This window comes from Rattus norvegicus, chromosome 19 (assembly GCF_036323735.1).
Source record: "Rattus norvegicus strain BN/NHsdMcwi chromosome 19, GRCr8, whole genome shotgun sequence".
Classification (NCBI taxonomy): Eukaryota; Metazoa; Chordata; class Mammalia; order Rodentia; family Muridae; genus Rattus; species Rattus norvegicus.
In genome coordinates, this window is record NC_086037.1 from 47,462,502 (window position 1) to 47,485,795 (window position 23,294).

At 45.5% G+C, this 23,294-nt stretch overlaps 1 protein-coding gene across 19 annotated transcripts in view; it reads left to right on the plus strand.

The window, feature by feature from the left end:
- The window catches only part of Arhgap10 (Rho GTPase activating protein 10), a 261,750-nt gene that overhangs the window by 109,719 nt on the left and 128,737 nt on the right, over nucleotides 1–23,294 (plus strand). For 15 of the 19 annotated variants that reach the window (XR_005496687.2, XM_017601359.3, XM_039097987.2 and 12 more), the window contains exons 9-13: nucleotides 2,308–2,414; nucleotides 3,819–3,913; nucleotides 17,462–17,543; nucleotides 20,812–20,857; nucleotides 22,823–22,888. Coding sequence is in view for 16 of the 19 variants with exons in the window: in XM_017601359.3 (XP_017456848.1) it covers nucleotides 2,308–2,414; nucleotides 3,819–3,913; nucleotides 17,462–17,543; nucleotides 20,812–20,857; nucleotides 22,823–22,888 (396 nt within the window). In the remaining 3 variants the exon portion in view is untranslated. Of the gene's footprint in view, nucleotides 1–2,307; nucleotides 2,415–3,818; nucleotides 3,914–17,461; nucleotides 17,544–20,811; nucleotides 20,858–22,822; nucleotides 22,925–23,294 lie in introns of those variants that run through there. The other 4 variants (XR_005496688.2, XR_010060031.1, XM_039097995.2 and 1 more) reach the window with 2 other exon arrangements.

Sequence of the window (23,294 nt, forward strand, 5' to 3'; positions counted from 1 at the left end):
CCAAACGCAGGTTCTCAGCAAGAGTGGAAAGTGCTCTGTACTCTGGCCCCAGAAGGCACACGGTGCACACTTCCTGCTTGGCAACTCTGTGGAGCTCTCCAGTGGCCATGCTGCCTTAAGCTGTCTAATGATGTGCTTCAGGAATTCGCTTCCTTTGTTTCTAAGGAAACGGAGGTTAAAGGTAACAGTGGCCAGGAAGGCCTGTGTTACCAGCACCTTTCTCCTCTTTCCTCTCCCCATTCCTTATCAGTTCCAGCCACTGCTGTGTCTCTGTCATTAGAAAGGTGCAGGAGAGATGGCTCAGCAGTTAAGAGCACTTCTTGCTCTTCCAGAAGGCCAGCGCCTAGCACCTGCACCTTGTAGCTCACAAGGGCACTCTAATGCCTCTGGCCTCGGTGAGCATCTGTACTCACATATACATCCCTATACACATAATTAAAAATAAACATCTTAAAAGATATTAGGAGCAGCGTAGATGGATATAGGAGCAAATGCTCTATAGTAGGGCTTTACTAATAGAGGCTTTAGTGTTGGGCTGCCTGTCTTGTGTGGCTTGTAACAAAGTACTTGAGAACTGATACTTTATAAAAAAGTGATTTATTTGGCTCCTGCTTTTGGTGGTTGGGAAGTGTCCCGTGGCTCTGTCACATTGTGACAAAGAATTGGGAAGACAAATGGCTTCAATTTCAGTAACCTGCCATGGCCTGTGGAAGCAGCTTAGCTGGTAAAGCGCCTGTTCTGCGAGTCTAAGGATCCAAGTTAAGATCCCCAGCACCCATCAAAAAACCAAGGTGTCCCCACAAGTGTCCCATGTTAGTGTTGTGCCTGTATGGGGAAGAGGGCATCCTTGGACTTCACTGGGCCAGCCAATCTAGGCAGTTGCCAAGCTCTGTGGTTAACGAGAGACCTTGTCTTCAAAAGATAAGGTGGAACACTCAGGAGGCAGAGGCAGGCGGATCTCTGTGAGTTCAAGGCCAGCCTGGTCTACACAGTGAGTTCCAGGATATCCAGGGCTACACAGGGAAACCCTGTCTTGAAAAACAAGCCCCCCGCGCCCCAAAAAAACAAAGGTAAGGCGGAGAGTAATAGTGGGTAGTGGAAGATACCTGCTGTCAGCCCTGAGCTCATGTGTTCATGAACATGTGCACGTGCATCCCCACATATGCTTACACATGTGTGCACACTATTCTCATGGGAAGTAACCCTCCGAGAACTCTGCTAATTCCTTTTTTGGGTGGTGTCCCGACACTCGGTCAGGCTCAGTATGATTGGAGTTAGGACGGTGGTTCAGCGTGGGACTCTTTGGGATGCAGACTAATCACTGCACATTGCTTTGCTCAGATACAGCCTAGAGGGCTTCCGAGTTGGGAAATTAAAGAAGCCAGAGCTCGTTCAAAGTTCTGAGTTGAGTTCTTCTGTTTCTCTCCTTTGTACTCTTAGCTTTGCTCAGGGCTACACACTTTTCTTCCATTGGTCATATGCCGACTCAGCCGGCTTCCACATTGGCCAGCTGGGAAGTAGAGAATTGTGGGAGAAGTAGTGCAGTCTGTTGAACTGAAGCTAAGTAACCAGGGGGATGTCGTGCGTCCTCCATTTAACCTGGAGCCCGAGGAGCTCTTGGGCTTTCTAGCACCCACCGAGTATGTCATTTATTCTGATTATTACTATTGAGTGTGAGTGTGGATGCGCACGTGGGCTGGAGCCTGTGTGGGGTTAGGGGACAACTTTCAGGAGCTGGCTCTCTCTTTCCGTTGTGAGATCTGGGAATTGAACTCAGGTTAACAGGTTTGGGACATAAGTACTTTACACTTTGGGTCACCCTGTAGTCTTTTTTTCTTTTTCTTTTTTTTTTTTTTGGAGCTGGGGACCGAACCCAGGGCCTAGCGTTTGCTAGGCAAGCGCTCTACCACTGAGCTAAATCCCCAACCCCTCACCCTGTAGTCTTAACTCAGGACTGTAATTCACAGTCATCTGCTGAAAAGTCTCACAGTGCTCTAAGGGTGTCCTGTCCCCGTTTCCCCCCAACCTCTGTCCCCTTCTGTTAGTCGTTGCAGAGAGAGAGAGAGAGAGAGAGAGAGAGAGAGAGAGAGAGTGAGTGTGTGTGTGTGTGTGTGTGTGTGTGTGTGTGTGTGTGTGTCTCGAGACAGGGTTTCTCTTTGTAGCCTGGATATCCTGCTCACTGTGTAGACCAGGCTGGCCTCGAACTCCTAGAGATAGTCCTGTTTTTGCCTCCTGTGTGCTGGGATTAAAGGTGTGTGTCACCATGCTCTACTGACACAAAAACTCAAAACCTGCGCTTTGTTGAAGGACCTGCTCCATTTGGGTCCAGTTGGGTCAAACACTACTGCATGTACCGGAAAACAGCCAAGAAATTCAACATGATTCCCTTTGAGCACAGATCTGGGGGGAAACTGGTAAGTATTTGATAGTTTTCTTTACTTACATGAGATATTCTCATTGTGTCTGTCATTTTAGTAGTTTCATACTGACTATTGAGACACTTGGTTTTAGAATTAAAATCTTTGTTTTGTTTCTAAGTCATACTCCTAGGTCTTTACAGTTAGATTTTCAAACAGGGAGGAGTAGAACTTGTCGCTGTTCTAGAAGAGAAAGATAGTTCCTGTGCGAGGCTTCTGTGACTGGCCGGTCATCTTGCTTACACAGAAGATCTGGCCTGTTCGCATGCTGCACACAGGCAGAGACCTGAGCGAATCCCCTCTCATGCAGTTAGGCACGGAGAGGTTTCCTGTGGTTATTCCCTAAGAGCTAGTTGCTCATCCCAGAGAGATAAACAGCAGAGCCAAGCATGGCAGAGAGATGGCGGGGGCTGGCTGTGCAAGGAAGGCAGGCCTCCTGTGACCGACCAGTGAATAGCTGTGACAGATTGCTGGGGCGAGCATAATTGGCCACACGCTTTGAGAAAGCCAGTTTGCTGCTTGCTGGGTGGTTGGGTGACATTTTGCTTAGGTGAATTGGGAATTAATTTAAGCTGATTTCTGCTTATGTACTTACACTTCGTCCAGAGACAAACGCAAAGCCTTAAAGCAGGTTGTGAGAAGGAGCCTTAGTGGCGATGGATGTGCATAGAAAACAGCCACCCAGACGGGGCTGAGGCAAGACCCTATCACCTGTTAGAAGGGAAGTTGCAACATTTGCTTCGAGCCTGAGTTTGCTGTCGTAGTAAATTGGGGTTTTAGGGCAGTTCTTAGCGTTAGCTTCCATTTTGTCTCCAGATGACTAAATGAAGCAGTGTATAGTAGATAGCTATGTTGTTCTGAACATCTGAATATCTGCTATCTTTTAAAATATTAACAGATCCCTATAGTTTGGAAAATCCTAGCTGTGGACTTTTGCTCTGCATAGCTTCTGTGGCTACTCCAGTTCTAATGCTCTTACGGAGGGTGACACTGAGGAGGCACAGGTCCACTGGCTCTGTGTTAGCGAATAAACTTGTGGTCCCCGCAATATGGTGGGGTTTCAGGTCAATCCTTATGCAGTTGTGGTGTTTATAAGCTAATAGTGGTCACACTGATAATGACACCGGATGTAATATAGTATGATATTAAAGCAGATTTTGACTTTTTAAAGAGTGTCTTGAGAGGCAGGCTATCACTGTAGAGCCCGGATGCTGCTGTAATCCTTCCTGCAGTCCTGGGGTCAGCATCCGCGGCATCTGCAGACAGTACTGCTATTGTCAAGAACTAGAAAGCCCTGGGGAAGAGCGGAGAGGCTTCAGAGCAGAAAGGGCTAGCCTGGGCTCCTGTGGTGCAGCAGCAGCAGACTCTGTGCAGAGTTTTGAGTGTTGTGCTTATTTGCAGGGGGATGGAGAGGCGTTCTTTTTGAAAGAATGCACCAAAAGGCATATTGACTCCACTGACAGAAGGTTTTGCTTTGACATCGAAGCCGCCGACAGGTAAGGTATTGGAATTAATTAGATATGATATTAAAATTAATGTGAAAGTATGATTTTGAAAACGAGTTGCAAGAGTGATTTCTCTGAACTAGAAAAACATTTCTTTGTTGTGTATCCAGGCCATCATTATTGTAAACTGTCGTTGGTCACTGTGTAGTTGTAGGGTCATAGCTTTATATTGGCTGAAGACTAGAATCATTGTCACCTGTGCTGTCACCTGATAGGGAAACTTTGAGCATTTCCTTGCTGTCACACTTGTGATTGACAGCAGAAAGAGAATGACGGAGGAGCGTGAGCTGTGTGTGGTAAAGTTTATGACGGTGCTTGCCGTAGCAGTGTGGAAACAGCAGTCCTGTGTGCACTTGAGCGTATGTACCCGTTATGTGTTAGAGGGTCACAAGCAAACCCTTCCAGTGAGGTCAAAGTGTTTTCTTACTAGATAACTTTGAAGCATTTAGTTTCAAGAGTCTTTGGCAGAGAGGCAGAGACGGAGGAGACAATGTCTGGCAGTAATGTCTGTGTCCTCCATGAGTGCTCAGTGCTGACTGCATGGCAGGGTCCAGCCATCCCTCGCTTGGCTGCAGGAGATTTTAGATCAAGCTTTTTGGTGCGTATGCAGTAGGTTTTCCAGCAGAGTATTAAGAACAACCCTTTTTTTTTCTTCAGGTCAAACTTAATTGTTGCCACTTTCTTTATATGATCTGGCCAAAAATGTACTTAGAACAGACAGGGAATGGCCCATGAGTAAATTCAGTAAAGACCAGTTGTATAAAAATATGTACCTTTGGGTTTGGGGATTTAGCTCAGTGGTAGAGCGCTTGCCTAGCAAGCGCAAGGCCCTGGGTTCGGTCCCCAGCTCGGGAAAAAAGAAAAAAGAAAAAAAAATATGTACCTTTAAACCCTGACAAAGCTGGCGGTGCTGTGGCAAGAACAAGTAGTCAAGGAGCATTTGCCAAGATCCCGAGAGGAAGAGTGCATTGTTTGAAAAGAGGCTAAGATCTAAGTCTGTCTCTACAATCTGGTCATAAGACTCTGGACTGTGCTACTCAAGGAGAGCCCATGCCTATGCTACCTCAGACCCAGCTCTTTCTCTGACCTTGTGAACCTTACCTGCTTTAATCCTCACCACACCTTCCAGGTCAGAAACTGCAGCACCGAGGGCTTCAGTGAAAACCTAGTAGAGGTGAAGAGTAGAGATTTGAACTTGTACATTCTGCCTAGCAAGGACAAGTCTTTTAAACTGCTGCATCACAGGCCCCAGCAGACTACCGTGTAGTCAGGCTGCTGCTTAAATGACTGGCAGAGATGAGTCAGAAGTCTGCTGGATGGTGCGGTAAATGGAGTAGGGGACTGCTTTAGACCAGCTGTCTCTAGCATTTCCCGCACCATTTGAGTGAGTTCTGTATTGTGCTTGCGGAAGCTCCTACTTTTGGAGACATTGATGATGCTGAATGCTTCTCATTGGCCACAATCTTTACATGATTGTAAGTTGTAACCTTTCCTACTCAGAAAGACAGATGAGGGATTACGACCAAGTCACTTTCGTGTATAAAGGCTTGCTTTTCTTTCCTTCCTTCCTCCCTCCCTCCCTCCCTCCCTCCCTCCCTCCCTCCCTCTCTCTCTCTTTCTTTCTTCCTTTCTTTCTTTTAGATGAAGACTATGTCCTGAGCCTTTGGAGGTAGGCTAGGCTAGCCTCACAATCTCTCTATCTGTCTCTCCAGTGCTTGTACCCCATACCTGGCTAGGATAATAAGTTTAAAGTAGATGAAGGACTAGAACAGAACTTACAGAAACCTGTTCTTTTTTTTTTCGGAGCTGGGGACCAAACCCAGGGCCTTGCGCTTGCTAGGCAAGCGCTCTACCACTGAGCTAAATCCCCAACCCCCAGAAACCTGCTCTAATGTTTTGTTTTGTTTTTAACAAAACGACTCCTTTTTGAAATAAAACTGACCTTTACACATATATAAAATCATTCCAAAATACAACTTTCTTATTGATGAGGAGCCTCTGCTCTTGAAGCTACTATTCTCTCCTGTGCCCACCTCAGTTCCTAATGTCTGCTCAGACCTAGAGTTTCTGTTTGTCCTTCCTTCCTCTCCCCTCCATCAATAGACTCTCCTGTAACCCCGTCTGTCTTTGAGCTCCCATTTTCTTCTGCCTCCACTTCCTGAGTGAATGCTTGGGTTACAGGCTGTGCTAGGCTATAAGCACACTCCTTACCAACCAGCCATCACTCTCCTTCCTAGCTTTAGTTGTTAGTGGGACTGTGGGTCCTTTCTGCATTAGTCAGGGTTCTCTAGAGTAACAAACAGAATTTATAGAATGAATAAATGAATGAATCTACTTTTCTGTCAGTCTGTCCGTCCATCCGTACACCCATCCATCTATCATCCATCTATCTATCATGTATCCATCCATCCATCCATCCATCCATCCATCCATCCATCCATCCGTCTACTTAAAGTAAATGGAGGCCAGAGAGGGCCCCAGCTCCTCTGGAGCTGGAGTTACAGATGGTTTCTCTCTGTCACAGGGGTGGTGAGGCTTAAACCTGGGTCTTCTGAAACAGTAGCAAGTCCTTTCAACAGTGAGTCACCTTCACTATTTGTTTTATGTCCTGCTTTGAGTGTTTGGTTGGATGTGTGTCTGTGCACCATTTACATGCTGTGCTTAACAAGGCCAGAAGAGGGCATCAGATCCCCTGGAACGAGAGCTAAAGATTGTAGCTGCCCTGTGAGTGCGAACAGGAATCAAAACCGGGTCCTCTGGAAAAGCAGCTGGTGCTCTTAACCTCAGAGCCATTATTCCGGTCCCCACTTACGTTTCTTTTGTTTTTCTTTCTCTCTTCCTCTCTTTCTTTCTTTCTTTCTTTCTTTCTTAAATTAACTGCCACAGGGTGTTTTAAGGGTGACTCTCTCCAGTCACCAATGCCACCATTCCTCGCCTCTGTGCACTTGTCCTTAAATTTCCTCAAGTGTTTTCAGTGTGGTAGCAGTGTTCATCCATGCTACTCTTGCCTCCCAGCCGCACTCACAGCTCTCGCCTCTGCGTTTAAAAAGTCGTTCTCACACCTTCAGTGAGCCATTTCATCCATTGCCCATTTCTTTTCTCTGTAAACAGCAAAAATTCCTTAGAAAGCTATCACGTCAATTTCACAGATGTCTTTCCCTATTGTGTCAGGCTGTCAGACTCTCAGCCTGCTGCCCCCTGCAGGGCTTTGTACTGGTGGTCTTGTGCAATGTTCTCTGTGGGCAGGCCTGCTCTCCCCTATGGTACAGTGGGCTCATCTGCTCCAGGGGCACCATTCCTTGCTTTTCTCCTCTTTAACCTTGTTCTCCAGCTCATTTCTCAGGTCTGCGGAGCCCCATGGGCTTAGTGTTTGCCTTCCCTTATTGGCCTTGTGTAGCTCATCGTTGTAGTGATAAATTTAGTGATATGTCAATCTGTATTCCTGCTTGGATGGCTCAGAGGCTTTCACAGGTGACTTCATATGTTCCTGCTCTTACCACTTTTCCCTTTTATAGGGGGGCTGGGATCTCTAAGACAGGGTTTCTCTGTGTGGCCCTGGCTGTCCTAAAACTCACTCTGTAGACCAGGCTGGCCTCAGAGACCTGCTTGCCTCTGCTGCCTTAGTGCCGGGATTAAAGGCGTATACCACTGCTTGGCTGAGTAGTTTTTTTTTTTGTTTTTTTTTGTTTTTTTTTTGTTTTTTTTTGGTTCTTTTTTTTGGAGCTGGGGACCGAACCCAGGGCCTTGCGCTTCCTAGGTAAGCGCTCTACCACTGAGCTAAATCACCAGCCCCGGCTGAGTAGTTTTTAAATTGTCATTATTTGGATGCTGTGTTGCGGCCCAGGACTCAGAACACCGTGGTAAATGTTGTGCTACCAAGCCATTCTTGTAGTTCCCGCTTTTTTGTTTTGAGGGGAAAGTATATTTTGTTGATGGGAATCCAGCATTTTATATACACATATGAATTCAATCTTACATAAACACCAATCTATAAATGTCTCAAAAAGTTTTGTTTGCTTAGGCTGTACCTTTTCGTGAACCTGGGTGGACATTTGATCTCTTTGCAAAGGAGTCAGGAGCTTCTCTGCAGTTGTGGTATTTTGTTTAGATCAGATCTGCTTAGATTTACTGCTTTTGGAAAGAGTCAGCATGACTTTTAAACAGGGTTAATTTGTCTCTTGTTTTGTTGGGGAAATCAAAGGCAATCAGGCCAGGGTAGAGACTAGTATTTTGTGTATGACTTTGCTTTCTTCTGGGCCTGGTTCATTTTCTCAGATGCCTCTGGCTCAAGATACTTGCTCCCATTTTTCTGAGAGTGCTGTTGTTATGAATGTTTTCCAGAGGTTGCCCACACTTGCACATTGCTGTTCTGATGGAGTCGCAGCTAGGCTGTATATTGAGGCATTCACATCTCGAGGCTGGACATTGCCTCCTTGTGTCCAGCATCCCTGTGTGGTGCTGATGCTTAGATGCTTGTCTCCTGAGAACTAAGGGGACTGTGAGTGACAGGGAGCTGGGTGGAGGCCACAGGCCCTTCTTACTGTGCTGTTTTCTAGGCAGATATATACATTGTCTTTTTTTTCCCTCCCTCAATTCACAGAAAGGTTGCTTTGAATATTTTCTTTGGTAGAGGGAAGCATTTAAGAGCATGTGATAAAAACCATTAAAATACCAAAAAGTAAAAATTTGAATAGATTTTTATTGAATTCTTATAACTCAGTAATTAAAAGACAACATTGCAAAGTGGGTAAAAGATTTCTTTTTGAGGAAATGTGCACATGCCACATGCACATAAGCTATTAAACATGATTAGTTAGTAGAGAAAGACAAGTCAGATCACAGTGTGGTATTATTTGATATCCACCGGGATGGCAGTGTCCGTGAGGAATAGCAACTGTTGGTCAGGGAGGGTGTGGAACTCTGGGAGCCTCATACCCCAGGGGTGGGGATAGAAAGATGTAGCAGCTGCTTTGGAAACAGTTCGTCAGCTCTCTGTAAGGTAAGAGCTCTTGCCATCTGACCCAGAAACTATCTTTTATTTGTGCACATACTTGTAGATGTACATAAATGCATCTGAATGTAGCAGCAAGCACATATGTCGAGAAGAACATTCGGGTGGTAATTCACAGGCGCATTTTTCATAGGTCCCCCAAATAGGAATCTCTTGATCGTTTGTATGTTGATGCGTGGGCGAATGAATGAGTGGTGTCTTCTCGTAGTGAACAGCGGTGTCCACCCAGACGCATGATGGGATGGCTGTTGGACTGTGGGGAGCAAACCCTTGGAGTAAAAGAAGTCAGTTGTAAAATAACACGCATGATGCACCTCCACGTGTGTACTCGTATGTACTTGCCTGGAGCACGCAAAGTCTGTTTGACAAACAGCAGGGAGGCTTGCTCAGAAATGGGAGTGATGGAGACCTTTTCCTCACCATGACCAGAAGGTCTTCAAACGGACTGTAGTAATGAATGGAATGTATTCACTTACAGTGAATCAAGTTGACAGTATGAATTATATCATAGTAAAGCTTCAAGGCAAACAAAACCAAACACACTAACAACACAGCTGCAAGCCAACAAAGTCTACTGGTGCCATACGGGTTTTAAAATGATCATAAGCACAGTCTTCCTCAGAGCTGCCAGGTTTCAAGTACCTGGGCTTGACATGGTAATACCATCCATCTTTGGCTGGAGAAATAGACTTTGAATATAGTCGTCTGGTTCAGTGCAAGCCATGGTTTCTCAGGACATGTCACTTCATTCACAGCACCGCCCCTGCCTCAGCACTTTGATCCTGTGACTTGTTGGCATGCTTACCATAGTGCCGTGTTCTTCTGGGGCCATCTCCATCTCCTTACATCGGCCCGATAAATTCTCTCCTGAGCCTCTCTGCCACATCACATCCATGCTGTGCCCGAGGTGCTTCCTGCTTTGTGTTTGGTCCCCTGTTGGTTCAGAGTCTGTACTTGAGTGATTTTTCTGAGCCCTCCGGTGTCACTCATGAGCTGATGATCAGATGCTTTTTACCCTCACAGTTTACCTGCTTATATTTTAGTGCCCTGTGGTGCTGAAGCATTAGGTGGTGTGGAAAGCTTGTTCACTAGCAACTCAAGTGCTTATGTGTGCATGTGTGCTCGTGTGCGTGCAGCCCTGTTCCTCAGATTGAAAGAGTGGGGCATGTTCCCCAGGTGTGTGGACAGCTGTCAACTCATAGTGAGGGTGGCAACAAGACAAGAGTCACATTAAAGTGATGAAAGCCCGGGCTTCCAGGACATGACAGCGTAGGAGCACTTCTCAAGCTTAGCACCGGAATGGAGAGGCTAGCGGGCCAGCCTTACTGTAGAAAGTCACTCTTCCCTTTTATTGTAATACTGAGGTTTGAACTCGCAGCTTTGCAAATGTTTTGCCACGGAGCCTCTGAGCTACAAACTGATGTTCTCCAGACGTTTGTGATACAGGATCTTGATGAGCTGCCCCGGTTGTCCTCAAACTGCGCTTCCTGCCTCAGCCTCTTAAGTTCCCAGGATTGCAGGTGCACACTGTTACATCCCACCAAGAAATGATCTCTAAATGGACTCTCTGTTTGCTCTCTGGACTGGAGACTGGCTTCGCGCATGCTACACTTATGATCTCTTATCGAGCATCCCTCCCAGTCCTAAACTGAGTTTTGCAGAATACATGACAGTTGGGAAGCTCAGAGAAATGAGGGTCCCCAGCATAGCAGGTGCTGAGGCAGGAGCTGAGGTAAACTGTAACCAACAGTTCTCAACTGGGGACAGTTTGCACATTTGTCTGTGGGGACAACTGGGGACAGTTTGTACATTTGTCAACCGCTAGAGACAATTTGAAATGGGCCTATTTGTGTCTGCGGATGGGGTAGGACTGGGTTTGAGGACCAGGGGTAAGAGTGGGTGGTAGCTGGGGGTTAATGGATGCTAGTGGAGCAGTTGCTGCAGACATCTTGTGGGTAGAGGCCTGAAGCATGTGAACTGGCATGCAGACATATAGCGTTCAATATACGGTAGCATTACCGTTGAGAAGTCACTGCATTTGATGAGACAGACGACAACGAATGTGTGTAGAATTGTATTGTTTCGTGTAAATATACGTGTGCAATGTATATTTCAGCAAACAGTGTGCCACTCGTTTAATTTGGCTCTAGTACAAATAATGACTTAAAGGTGAATGGTGAGTCGTACAGAAATTTCACTTCCTGTTTAGAGAGAGAATTTATTTAGAAAACAAAATGAAACAAAGCCTCTTAGTAGACCTGGTAGGGCACAAGCCAGGTGGAGTTAGAAACATTTCTGAGGCCTGTGTGCTTTTCCGCTTTTACAGTTTGATGCGGAAAGGGATTTTATAGATACTGATACATTGATAGCCATATTTGATGTTGATTTAGGCACTTAACTCCAAATTGACATTAGTTTGGGGTTAGTCTTGAAGTGTGTGTGGAAAGGCAGTGAGTGCCCCTTGGGTTGTAGAGACGCCTAGGGTTTGTGAGGAGAGCACTTACCACAGGGCTTTATGGAGACAAGCTTTCAGTTTCTGTTTGCACGGGGTAGACACCTACACCGGAAGTGCTAGGTTTGCACCCTGTGGCTATGAATTCTTTATCAAATGTATTGTGAAGCCACCCTTTAAAAATAATTGGCAGGGTTGGGGATTTAGCTCAGTGGTAGAGCGCTTGCCTAGGAAGCGCAAGGCCCTGGGTTCAGTCCCCAGCTCTGAAAAAAAAAAAGAACCAAAAAAAAAAAAAATAATTGGCAGGATTTTTCACTATGAGATTTTTTGTATACACCAAGCTCAAAAGGAACTTTCCTGTTTTTCTAAAAAAGTGAAAACCACTGTCATTAATGTATAACTTGTTAAGATTTGGCAGGATCCGTGAATGGTAACAGGCATATTTATTTTTTTTTTATATATCTGTACAACCAGTATTTCTGACTCGGAACAACGGCATAGACTTCAGTCTGATTTAACTCTTTTATTCCCTTTTCAGGAATGATGTGGCTGCGTGTGGGTGGACGTGAGGGATGAGGACACAGGTCCATGCTGTCACCCTTAGCAGCCTGAGGGACTTCAGCTTAGCCAAGCTAGGAGTCATGGCTTTGACACAGAGGAATCTCAGGGCCACCAACATGAGGCAGAATTGTTGTTTTAAAAATAAAGATGTGTACAAAGAAGGAAAACACACCCCAGAGCACGGCCTGGCATGGGACCTGAAGGAGGAGCCATGGTTATTGGAAGGATTGTTACTGGGCTGAAGAGATGGCAAGAGTTAAGAGCACTTACTCCTCTCAAGAGGACCTAGGCTCAGCTCTAGGATCTCCATGTCGCAACCATCTATATAGCTCCAGCACTAGAGAATCACATGTCCTCTTCTAACTTCTCAGGGCACCTGTCATGCATGTAGTGTTCTACATACACACAGGCAAACACATAAAAAACCCCCATAAGATAAAAATATGTAGATTGGATAAGTAGATACTTAGGGAAAGGGTAGGGATGGGCTCTGGAGGGAAAGTCGCATTGTAGTGTCTTTGTGTTAGCTGTGTGTACCATTTCACTGACCCTCAGGTTACACCCCATAAAGTTGCTGAGGGCCCTCTCTCCCACAAACAAGTGAGACGATAGGGTGCCTCCTGGGGCTCCTTGAATGGAATCAAAATCTGGTAACGTAAAACTAGGAGCCACTTGGGTTGCACAAAAGGTCTCTGGTGAGAGTTTTAGAGAATGGACAGGCTGTTGAGAGAAGAAGGCCTTGTCAAGCTGTTAGCTGTGTTAGAATGCTTTCTTCTCAGCTGGTGGGAAGCTTCAGGTCAACTCTTTCTTTCCCTGTCTCAGCTCCCCCTTTTGGAGACTTCAACCCCTCAATCGATCTTAAGGATTGTTGAGGGCAGATGATGGTTCTCTGTATCCACACTGATAAGGATATAGACCCGGTGTACTGGGGGAATCTGTAGTCTCAACCGGTCTGATCTCCTGTCTCATAAATGAGAGAGCCATCATTGGAATGGAGTCTGGAAAAGGGGATCATCACTCAGCATCAGATCACACGTCCTCACGCATGTCATGCCGGGAGGAGCACCCAGAACAGCAGAGCCTCTTTCATGAGGTACCTTGCAGCCGCATTACTAGCAAGTCCGGCATTCCAGTGGATTAATTTGTGTAGATCTCGGAGGGTCAAGGACACGGTACCTCAGGTGCCAGGCAGTGTACACTGCGGCTGCTCAGGGGTCACTGGTAGTGGTCCCCATCTTAACTTGAGTTAGGAAGTGTGATCTCATGGCCTATATAGAGAACATAGTTACAAAAGTACAGGTTTAAGAAGAAAGCAGTGGTGGAATAAATTAAAGGACTTAGTGTGAGGCCACAGTCATTGAGTGTCTCAGTGGTGTCAGAAAATAGTAAAGCAAACAGCAAAATAAGGTCATTGTTAGCGAGAAAGTTATGACCAAAATGGGAGTTTCTGTTGTATCAGGAAGTCCTTTTTCTTGTTTGAAGGGATCCCTGAGTTTTAATGTTTTGAGGGCACAGAGGCCTTGTTATCGGGGTGGCACTAAGGCGGTGCAGACTCAGAAGGGAGAAGTGGCCCTGTAGACCAGCGGTTCCCAACCTTCTTAATGCTGCGACCCTTTAATACAGTTCCTCATATCATGGTGACCCCAACCATAAGATTATTTCCAAGCTGCTTCATAACTAGTTTTGCTAGTTATGAATTGTAATATAAATATCTGATATGCAGGATATCTGGCCCTTGTAAAAAGGTCGTTCAACCCTCAAAGGGGTCTTGACACACAGGTTGAGAACCACTGTTCAAGATAACACATTATTGAATTCTTTTACTCAGAGTGTGAAGGCCTTTATCCACCCTGAGGTGTTAGCAAACCTCAGAAGTGTCCATGACAGGAGAGTGTTTGGACACTTGGTGTCCACACTTGGTCTGCTTTCCCTAGAATGTGACTGTTGTAACCTAGTCAGTTAAGGAAAGGACAGTGGCTTAGCTTTACCTGTTGGGCTATTACAGAGGAAGAGCAGAAAAGCATTTAAGAGTTTTGGGGGGGAAGCAGGAGAGGGGAGACCTTGAATTTGATAATCATTTCCCGAAAAAGCACTCTGCTCTTAATCAGTTTTTCTAAATGACACAAGTCATGAAGTCCCTTGCAGTTTTTTTTAAGACAACAGACATTTATTAGATCTATTAGTCATCTTCGCACAGAATGCTCCCTTCTGCTTCTGTATAGGATGAATTTACACTTGGTTTTGTAAAAGCTGTTTCAGAGTCTTGTCTATAGTCTTAGAGCCTTACCGTAAACTGAAGAGTTGGAGCATTTTGGCTGTTTCAAGACTTCCTGAGGCTAGCTGTGGGAGTGACTTCTTTGGCATTTAGGCGTTTCTATGGACACTGACAACCAGTTTGTTTAGACAGGAATATTATGGTACCTAACAGGATAGTGAACAAAGACCCCATACTGAAAAGTAACTGTTTTCCCATGTCAGGGATGACATCTGACGTCAGTCCAAAGCACGTTGTCGGGGGTTTTTGAGCAGCTTCTTCTAGAGGCACCATCTGGAGCTTTACGACCACTCGTCTTCTTTTGGACAGCACAGCTCTGTTTGTTAGAACAGTAGAGGGAAGTATTTTATTACTCTTTGGTAGTTCAAGTATGCTGTTCTTTGTGGCATGGAAGACAGTGGTAGGTGCTTGAAGCAGCTGGTCATATCCACAGTCAGGAGCATAGACCGTGGGTGTGCCCTTCGGCCCGCATTCTCCTTGTAATGCAGTATAGGACTCTGGCCTGACGGTGGTGCTGCTGATGTTTTGTTTCCAAGGCAGTCCCTCACAGGCATACCCAGAGGGTCAACTCTTGGGTGAATGTTGACCCTGTCAAATTGAGACTGCCTCTCATGCTAGGGCCTGCAGGGCCTTCGGTAAAGCACACACACCTAGTTTATTACTATTGTCATTTGCATTGGTAGGGACTTAACCAGAGCCCGCCACATGTGGTGGGAGCTGTCCTCCACTGAGCTGTCTCCCAGACGTGTTGCCACCACCATGCTACTTTTTGAGTAAGTGCATGGAAAGGTTGAGGTGCCTATGACTTGTAGGTACTGGTTCCAATGGTGTGTGACTGCACAGAGTTCAGTTCCAACTATGCGCTCTACAGAGAACCAAAATGCCCTGAAGGAAAGAATGATTTGTAGGCATGATTTTTTTCAAGCTACTTTAATAAGGGTTCAGCCTCCTCTCTACCTCACCACCCACCAGAGGTAGTGAAAAAGAAAGGTTATAAGGATATGGGGAAAGTAGACCTGGTTAGAAAGAGTTGTTTGGGAGCGAGTCCAGTCTTCATTGTCTTGATATCAGCAGTCCAGTCCTCTAGCAAAACACCAACACGAGTCAGCAGTTACAGTCCAGTCCACTCAGCAGATAACCACATATGAACCTTCAAGGCTAGTTAAATCAGAAGAAACCATGAGGCTCACCAACTGGCCCAGGTCAGAGGGAGTGGCACGAAGCCACAGGAACCTCACAAGAAGCTCTGGCAAATTTCTGTCTTTTGAGTCACCACTGGGGCAGCTCAGCAAAGCAGTGTAAGGCGAACCAATACGTGCATGTCACCAGGGAAGAATAGTGAGGCGGAGCACAGTGAACCAATGCTGGAGCTCTCACTGTCTGTGGGGTGAGATTTCTATCCCTTCTAAACACCCGGGTCCTTCCATGTGTCAGCTTTAGCAAAACATCCTTTGCCTGTGTGCCCCAGCAAAACATTATCTGACATAACTGACTTTCTGAAGAAACCAGAAGTTTCTACTTCAATGAGTGTCCTGACAACTCATTCTCTTGTACCTGATTCATTTTTCTCTTTTATGAAGTTCATCGGGTTGCTTTTGTATTTAGCAAGGCTCACTGTGATGGATGGTTAGAGCTTGGTGTAGTGTGTGGTATCTAGCAGTCATGATTAAATAAGAGATCAGTCATGTCCTCCGTTCAGCCAGTGAGCGTTTGCTCGACAGGGTAGTTGACTCCTAAGAACCCCAAGGTAGACCTTTTCTTCAGTTCTGTTGTGTATCAGTGGTCTCACCAGAGCTTCTTCATGGGCGTGTTTTCTTAGTGAGTGTCTGGTCTCTCTCTGTCTCTGTCTCTGTCTGTGTCTCTGTCTCTGTCTGTGTCTCTGTCTCTCTCTCTGTTTTCTTATACTTGCCTTACTTTAAGTAGTCTTTTCTTTCCAGAACATACAGACTTTTGTAGTTACCGAGAGTTGCTTCGATGGGTAGGGAATTGCTGTTCCCTGTTGCTTGTGTTTCATCTCTCTATAGGCGATCCATGGAGCAACAGGGTTCTTGCCGTCGTGTTGCTGACCGTAGTGTGTGGAAGCCCTTCTGCAGTTTTCCCGGAGCAGGGCTCGTCCTTCTGTGTGCCTGCTGCTACCCTGTGCCTTCTTTCCAGTGTCTCTTCGCTGCTGCTTCTCCTTTTGAAAAACTGCTTGTGTAGTTCTGACTTTCCCAGGCTTGTCCTATACTTGCAGTTATGCACATGTAACCCTGTGTCATGGACTCGTTTCACCCAGTAATGATGAACTTGCTGTGTTTTGGGGTGTGATGCATGGTTGGTTTAGTGCTGAGGAACCCACTGCCCGGGCTCCTGCCCTGCTCACCCACTGAAGGGCACTTTGACTGCTTCCCACTTACAGAGGTTGTGAACAATCCTGTGCAGGTGGACACAGACCCTGATACCTCTGGAAAGATTGTCCTAAGTGTCTGGCTGTGTCCGTAGGAAGCCACAGAGCTGCCTCACATTGTTTGCGTCATTTTACGCCATTTTATGCCATTGGTATTTGATGGTGTGAGAGTCCCTTGTTCCCATCCTCATCAACATGTGGTGTTCTTAGTACTTCTGACTCTGGCCATCCCAGTCAGTGTGTTATTAATTTGCTTATCTTTGATGGAAATTAGGGTGGGAACATCATATATACATACAGTATTAAAAAGGAAGATTTATGATGTATGTTCCAACTTAGATGAACTTTGCATTAAATGAAGCTGGCTGGAAAATATGAATAGGATGTGGTTTCTCTTGCTATGGTGCTTAGATTATCCACATTTGTAGAAACACAGTGGATAACAGGAGTTGCCATAGGAGGAGGAACAGTGGATAGGAAAGAAGTGTTTAGTGGTTTTTAAAGATTTGGTTTTGCAAGATCAAAACATCTCTGGTCTGGCACAGAAATGTTGTATAATACTTGTAATTCCAGCACTCAGGTGATGGGGGCAGGAATATATTGAATTCAAGACCAGCTTGAACTACCTAGTAAGACACCCCCTCCCCCGATATTCTGGAGGCAAATCATGAGGATGGTTGTACAATGATATATTTTTGTTTAAAAGTGGCCTAAATAGCAAATTTTACATCATATTTTTTTTATTGTAGTTGAAAATTAATGCAAACCTTTAATTTGTATAGTCAAACCTTTGGAAGCAGAGGAGAGGTTTTGCGTTGTCACTGGGTGACCTGTGTTTTCCTGGTGTTTTTCAGGCCTGGCGTCCCCTTGACCGTGCAGGCGTTTTCAGAAGAGGAAAGGAAGCAGTGGTTGGAAGCTCTGGGTGGAAAAGAAGCTGTAAGAACATCAGTGCTGGAGCTCTTGTTTAAATCCGTTTAGCTGACTTGGTTCATTCCCACCTCGGTTTTGTTTTATAGCGTTTGAGAGCAGTTCCTTGCTGGAGCTGGTATTCGGAATGGTCTTGGAACCATGTTGACACTCCAGTCGTTTCTCTTGTGCAGCGGCAGCTCACCCACGCCTGGGGCATCATTCTCTTCCAGCTCTGAGCTTTGTCACTCTGATTGGCTTGGCTGTGCAAAAGTCAGCAAAACTCTCACCTTCTCCTGTTGTATACAACTGTGTGTGTGTGTGTGTGTGTGTGTGTGTGTGTGTGTGCGCGCGCGTGCGCCCACGCGCACGTGTGCTCGCGCGTGTGTAGTAAGTATATTGGATGCTTGCAGTGCGCTTTAGATTCTGGAGATGGGACAGTAAGTGTGTGGCAGGAAGAACTGCTGCCCATATTGGGCTGCTACTTAACAGTGTATAACACTGTAATGGTTTCTCCTTCGTAGTGTAGAATAGAGTTGCCTCTTTATACATTTGCTTCAAGGAGTAGATTAAAGGTATGACACGGGTCCAAAGGTATCTGAATTCTGAGTGTTGGCACTTGGTTCCAGCACTGATTTCTTTGTGTGTGTGTGCTGCTGGCTTTTGGGGCTCGGCATCTGGCAGATCATGTACTGAGTTGGGGATTTAGTAAGGGCAACTATAGAAGGAACCACAGATGCTCTTTCGGTATGCTGTGGAAAGTGCTACGATTCTAAGTAAACTGCCGGCAGGCGCCGCCTGGCCTGCCTATGAAGACTTTGGGGAAAGCATGATCTGAAGATGGGAGAGGGGTTCTGTTCAGTCAGGAAGGAGGTTTCAGAATGGAGCTCTCTCAGAGCGTGTAACACGGTGCTGCCTTGGGCTGGCCGCTCAGCCGCAAGGGCACAGCTGAGAGTCCAGGGAGCCCGAGGCTGGCTGGAACAGTGTGTGCAGGCACTCAGAGTGAGAACCCAGCTACTATGTTTTGACCCTTGATACTGTTTAAGAAATGTATCCCTGAGCCAAACTATCCCAAATTAGATTTGTATGTTACCGTATCTGAGCTGGATTTAGACTCTGTCTCTTTGTTTCTGCCTGGTTTTAGTGCTAAGGTTGAACTTCATCATCACCAGTGCCTGGCATGTACTGGCTCACTGGGCAGACCTGTCTGCCATTCAGCAGTGCTCAGTTTGTTCTTAGAAGTTTTGGCCAGGAGTTTTGATAGAAGTCCAGAGAGATGCTTCAGTGTCTAAGAGTACATACCATTCTTGCAGGGGACCAGAGCACAGATCCCAACACCCTTGTTTGGCCACCTGTAACTCCAGGTCCAGGTGATTGAATACCTCTGACTTCCACAGACACCTAAACTTACACACACATACACACACACACACACACACACACACACACACACACACACACACAATTATTTTAAAAACATCTAAAAAAGAGGAGTTTTGAAGCCCAGAATGGTCAAACATTCCTTAATTCCTGGCACTTGGGAGGCGGAGTCAGGATCTGAGTTCAAGACCAACCTGGCTTATATAGAGTTCCAGGTTGGTCAGGGCTACACAGAGAGAGATCTCTCTAATAAAGAAATTTGATAGTGATCGAGATCTAGTTCTAATACTTTAATCCTTTTTAATAACCCTGATGATCACCCCAGAGCCTCGAGAAGTACTTTAGAAAGTGAGTTTGCATAGCAGAACTACGACCATGGTTGAGTCTTTGGAAGAAAAGTGAGCTTACAGTTTGGTTTAGTCTTGAACTCATGATCTGCCTGACTTTCCCTGTAAAGAGCCAGGCCATTAACAGAGAACAGAAGAATGTGGAGAGAGGATAGTTTGCATAGAGACTGAGGCACAGCAGATTTCCTTCCTGTGCTATGTCTTGCAGATTGCGAGCCAGTTCGAGAAGCCGAATTACCGTGGTGCTATTGCAGATGTATTCACTAGAAGGATGGGCAAGGATTAACTATTGCTTATGTAAATGCCGGGGTTAGAACAAGAAACAGTGGAGTAGACAGTAGTGGGAGTTTTGTTAGAGGTTGGAATGGAATAGTTTGTCAGCCTGTATCTGTAAGGTGGAACTTTCTCCATTTACATAGACTTTTAACAAGTTCCTTAGAGACGGTAGACGCTTTGATCTCATTTTTGCCGGCTTGGCATGTCTCTGGAAGAGAAGAGTAGGCTGAGAGATGTCCTGTTTGTGTTGCTTACTTTTGTATGTGAACTCATGATAGCATGTCATTAGACCAGTGCAGCTCATCTGGCCTGTGTCCCCACACAGGTTTCCAATGGGGGATTTTCCCACACTGGCAATGTCTCACACCAGGTGGCTATCCCCCAGGTCAGTTCAGCCCTGACACTGCTGTCTGGGGTGTTGATGGCAGATCTTACACACTGGGGGTGCAGATCTAGATGGCTGCCTCTGCTTCAGTCTTGGTCTTTGTAGCATAGTGTGATGTGAATTTGAGATTCCCATGACCCCTTCCTTGGGTGTAGTCATTGGTTGTCAGCACTCAGGGTAAAGTACACTTGGTAGTGTCTTATTGATCGTGTTACAACTTGAGCGGGCTCAAGGAAGCTGTGCGTAGGGCTGGTTGTAAAGAGAGTGTGGGCCTTCGAGGAGTTCCCAAGCCTGGTAGAATTGTCACCATCCCAGCATTTGATGTGTTCATCCACAGAAACTTAGCCAATCCCGTTGACCTTTATAGATTGTAAGCTTCTTCCCCAGGTGGTCAGTGGCAGACTCTGAATGTCTTAATTCATTCATCACGTGGAGTATCTAGCTGTATCCTTATACTGTATAGGTTTTCACTTTTAAAAAAATTTATCTAATTTATTTATAGGAGCACACCGTTGCTGTCTTCAGACACACCAGAATAGAGCATCAGGTCTCATTACAGATGGTTGTGAGCCACCATGTGGTTGCTGGGAATTGAACTCAGGACCTCTGGAAGAGCAGTCAGTGCTCTTAACCACTGAGCCATCTCTCCAGCCCAGGTTTTCACTTTCTAAGTTACTTGTTCAGAGTTAAGTCTAGAGCTGTCCCAAAGGGCTCCTGAATAGCAAATCATTTCTATCTGGAAATTCCAGGTATGGGAACTCTATGCTGTAAAGCAGGGACGAAGACTAAATATATCTTTTAGATGCTAGATTGTCTAGTGCTAAATTCACAGAAATGAAAAATTGTGTGTTCTTACTTGACTGACTTGTAAGTAATCTGTTGAAAGTGTTTTCTTTCTTTCTTTCACCAGTTGTTCCACACTTTTAATAGAGCCATCGTCCCAAGACCAGAAGGAGGTAAGTGTTTATTTATCCTGTTCGCTTCCAACCCCAAGCTTTTGCTGGGCTCCGTGTGTACCCTCTTTAAGCCCATGAAGGAGCCTCATTGTTTGTCCCCTAGAGCTTTACTGTGAATTCTCCTGCACAGTCTTTTGCTGTGTGTGTCTCCACTCGTGAATGATGATGGGAAGCTTTTCAGTAGGCAGCTGGTAGCTTTCTGAGCTCTTGAGGGCCTTTGCAAGGGGTCCTCGGTCCATGGCTTCCAGGCCTCCTCATCCTGTCATTCGTCATTCTAGATAGAAGTAAGCAGATTCTCCGGACCACGTTTGGTTGGGAATAACAGGATGCTGTAGGGGTCCTGCGCATGCTCTAGGAGCTTCAGGCATTTTCAGTAAGGCTGATGAGAGGAGAGAATTTCCTCGGCAAATGTGAGAATTAGTTCAGATAGTTTAAAACAGTCATCCTTGGCCACAATGAGTAATGAAATAAACAAGAATGGCCCAGCCTGGTGGTGAACCTCTGGTCGCCGGGCAGATTTGTATGCACGAGCACTTGTCATAAGGTGGTGGTTCTGTGCAGCGTGGACTTCAGGCAGTCAGGACTGAGAACTCCTTCGTAAGCTCCTGGCTTTGTTCTCTGGCTTGGGCTGATTTTTGACCAACCGTGTAGCACCCATGTATTACTGTTACACCTTGAAACCCTCTGACCTTGCAGCTAGACTGTGTCCTATACAAGACACATACACTTGGGAAATGGTAAGCTGTTTACATACAGCACAAGAATCTGTGAAATCAAGGTTATGCTTAGCGAAGCCACAGGAAAGGCTGTGTTATGTACACATGGTTTCAAAACAGTTGCGGTCAAAGACTAAAGATCTGCAGCCTGGCCTTGGATGCTGACTGGCGCTCCATGGTGGGGCGCGTCCACGCAACACCTCAGCAGTGCGTCCCTCCTTTCTGTCTTGCCAGCATCTCTGTCTTAGGTCTCCCATCCCTCACATTCCTCTCCCTCTTCTCAGACTTCCCCTTATTGTCTCTGCTCTTTATCATAAAAGCGTTGAAACATACCTCTCCTGGAGATGGCTTTGCACAGCAGACGGAAACAACGTGCATTTTATATAATGTTACCAATAGTGGATTCTCGAAACCTCTGTTCAGTTTTCACCATTAAAACTCACTTTAAGCCTATTGATACAGATTCTGAACCAAATTTATATCCAAGGCCATAAATCCCCAGGAAGCGAGCGCTAATGCCACAGCCCCTTGGGCCCTGGAGCAGCGGCCAGAGGTGCCTTTTTCCTTAGGTTTTGAAGCAAAAACGTGATCTACAAATATATGCCAACCTGGTCATAAGCAAACATTTATATTAGAAAAAGCATAAAGTTATATTTTTAAATTGGCCTGTTGTAGCATATGAATCATCTGTTTTCAATTCAAATTAGGAAGATAATAATGCTATTAAAAAAGCTTGGTGAAGAGTACAAATTATCAAAATTTTAACTTACTTGTTGTTTACCTTGCTGTCCAGATAGCATTCAACGAGAACTTTTTCTTGAACATTTCCTTCCTGTGTTAAGCAAAAGCTCCGATGCACGATGGGAAACCTTCATGTATATTTGCAGTTTTCTTTAACTCAGCTACTCTTAGTATTTTGGGCAAAATTCAGATTTTTTTTAGGTAGCTTCTTTAGAGATGGCTCCTATATTCTTTTACTGTTTAAGATAAACCATAATGATTAACTTAAAATGTTATGTTGCAAATTGAATTATAAGTTGATAGTTGGCCATCTTCATTTGCATCACGAAGCCTCTTCTGTAAATGCATAACGTTTCCACTATATCCTTTGCATGGGAAATACGTGATTTTCAGCAGTTCTAGAACAGTGAAACAAATGTTACATTACCTTAATGTTTTCCTTCTTTTCGTAAGGGAAAGAAATACAGTGACTACTTGCCCCTTACCATCTTATAACTGTTTGTCTTAGGTGCACAGTTGGATAAGATGGGATTCACAATTCTCAGAAAGTGCATCAGTGCTGTTGAGACACGAGGTAATGATCACGCTTTGCTGAGCAGCTTTATTGGTGGAGACCCGTAGGTATGTGACACCCGAGCCCGCCCGTCTCGGCCCTCAGTGCATGGCTGCGTGCTAAGGCATGAACTTTATACGCAGCACGCCGTTACTCCCGCTAACTTACTTTCCATGTAAATGTGGGGGGCAAACTTCACATACTTCTTTTTTGCCGCAACAAGTGAGGTCATTGTTAAAATGGAATCACATTTGCTTGTATATCTGTTATCATAGAAAATACCACAGGGTGGATGGCTCGAGTGGAAGTTGCAGCTTCACAGTTGAGGAGGCGGGAAGGCTGGAGTGCAAGAGGTGGTGGGGTTAGTTTTCTCTGTGCCCTTGGCTTGCAGATGAAATTTCCTTGCTGTGCCTTTTCTGTGTGTATA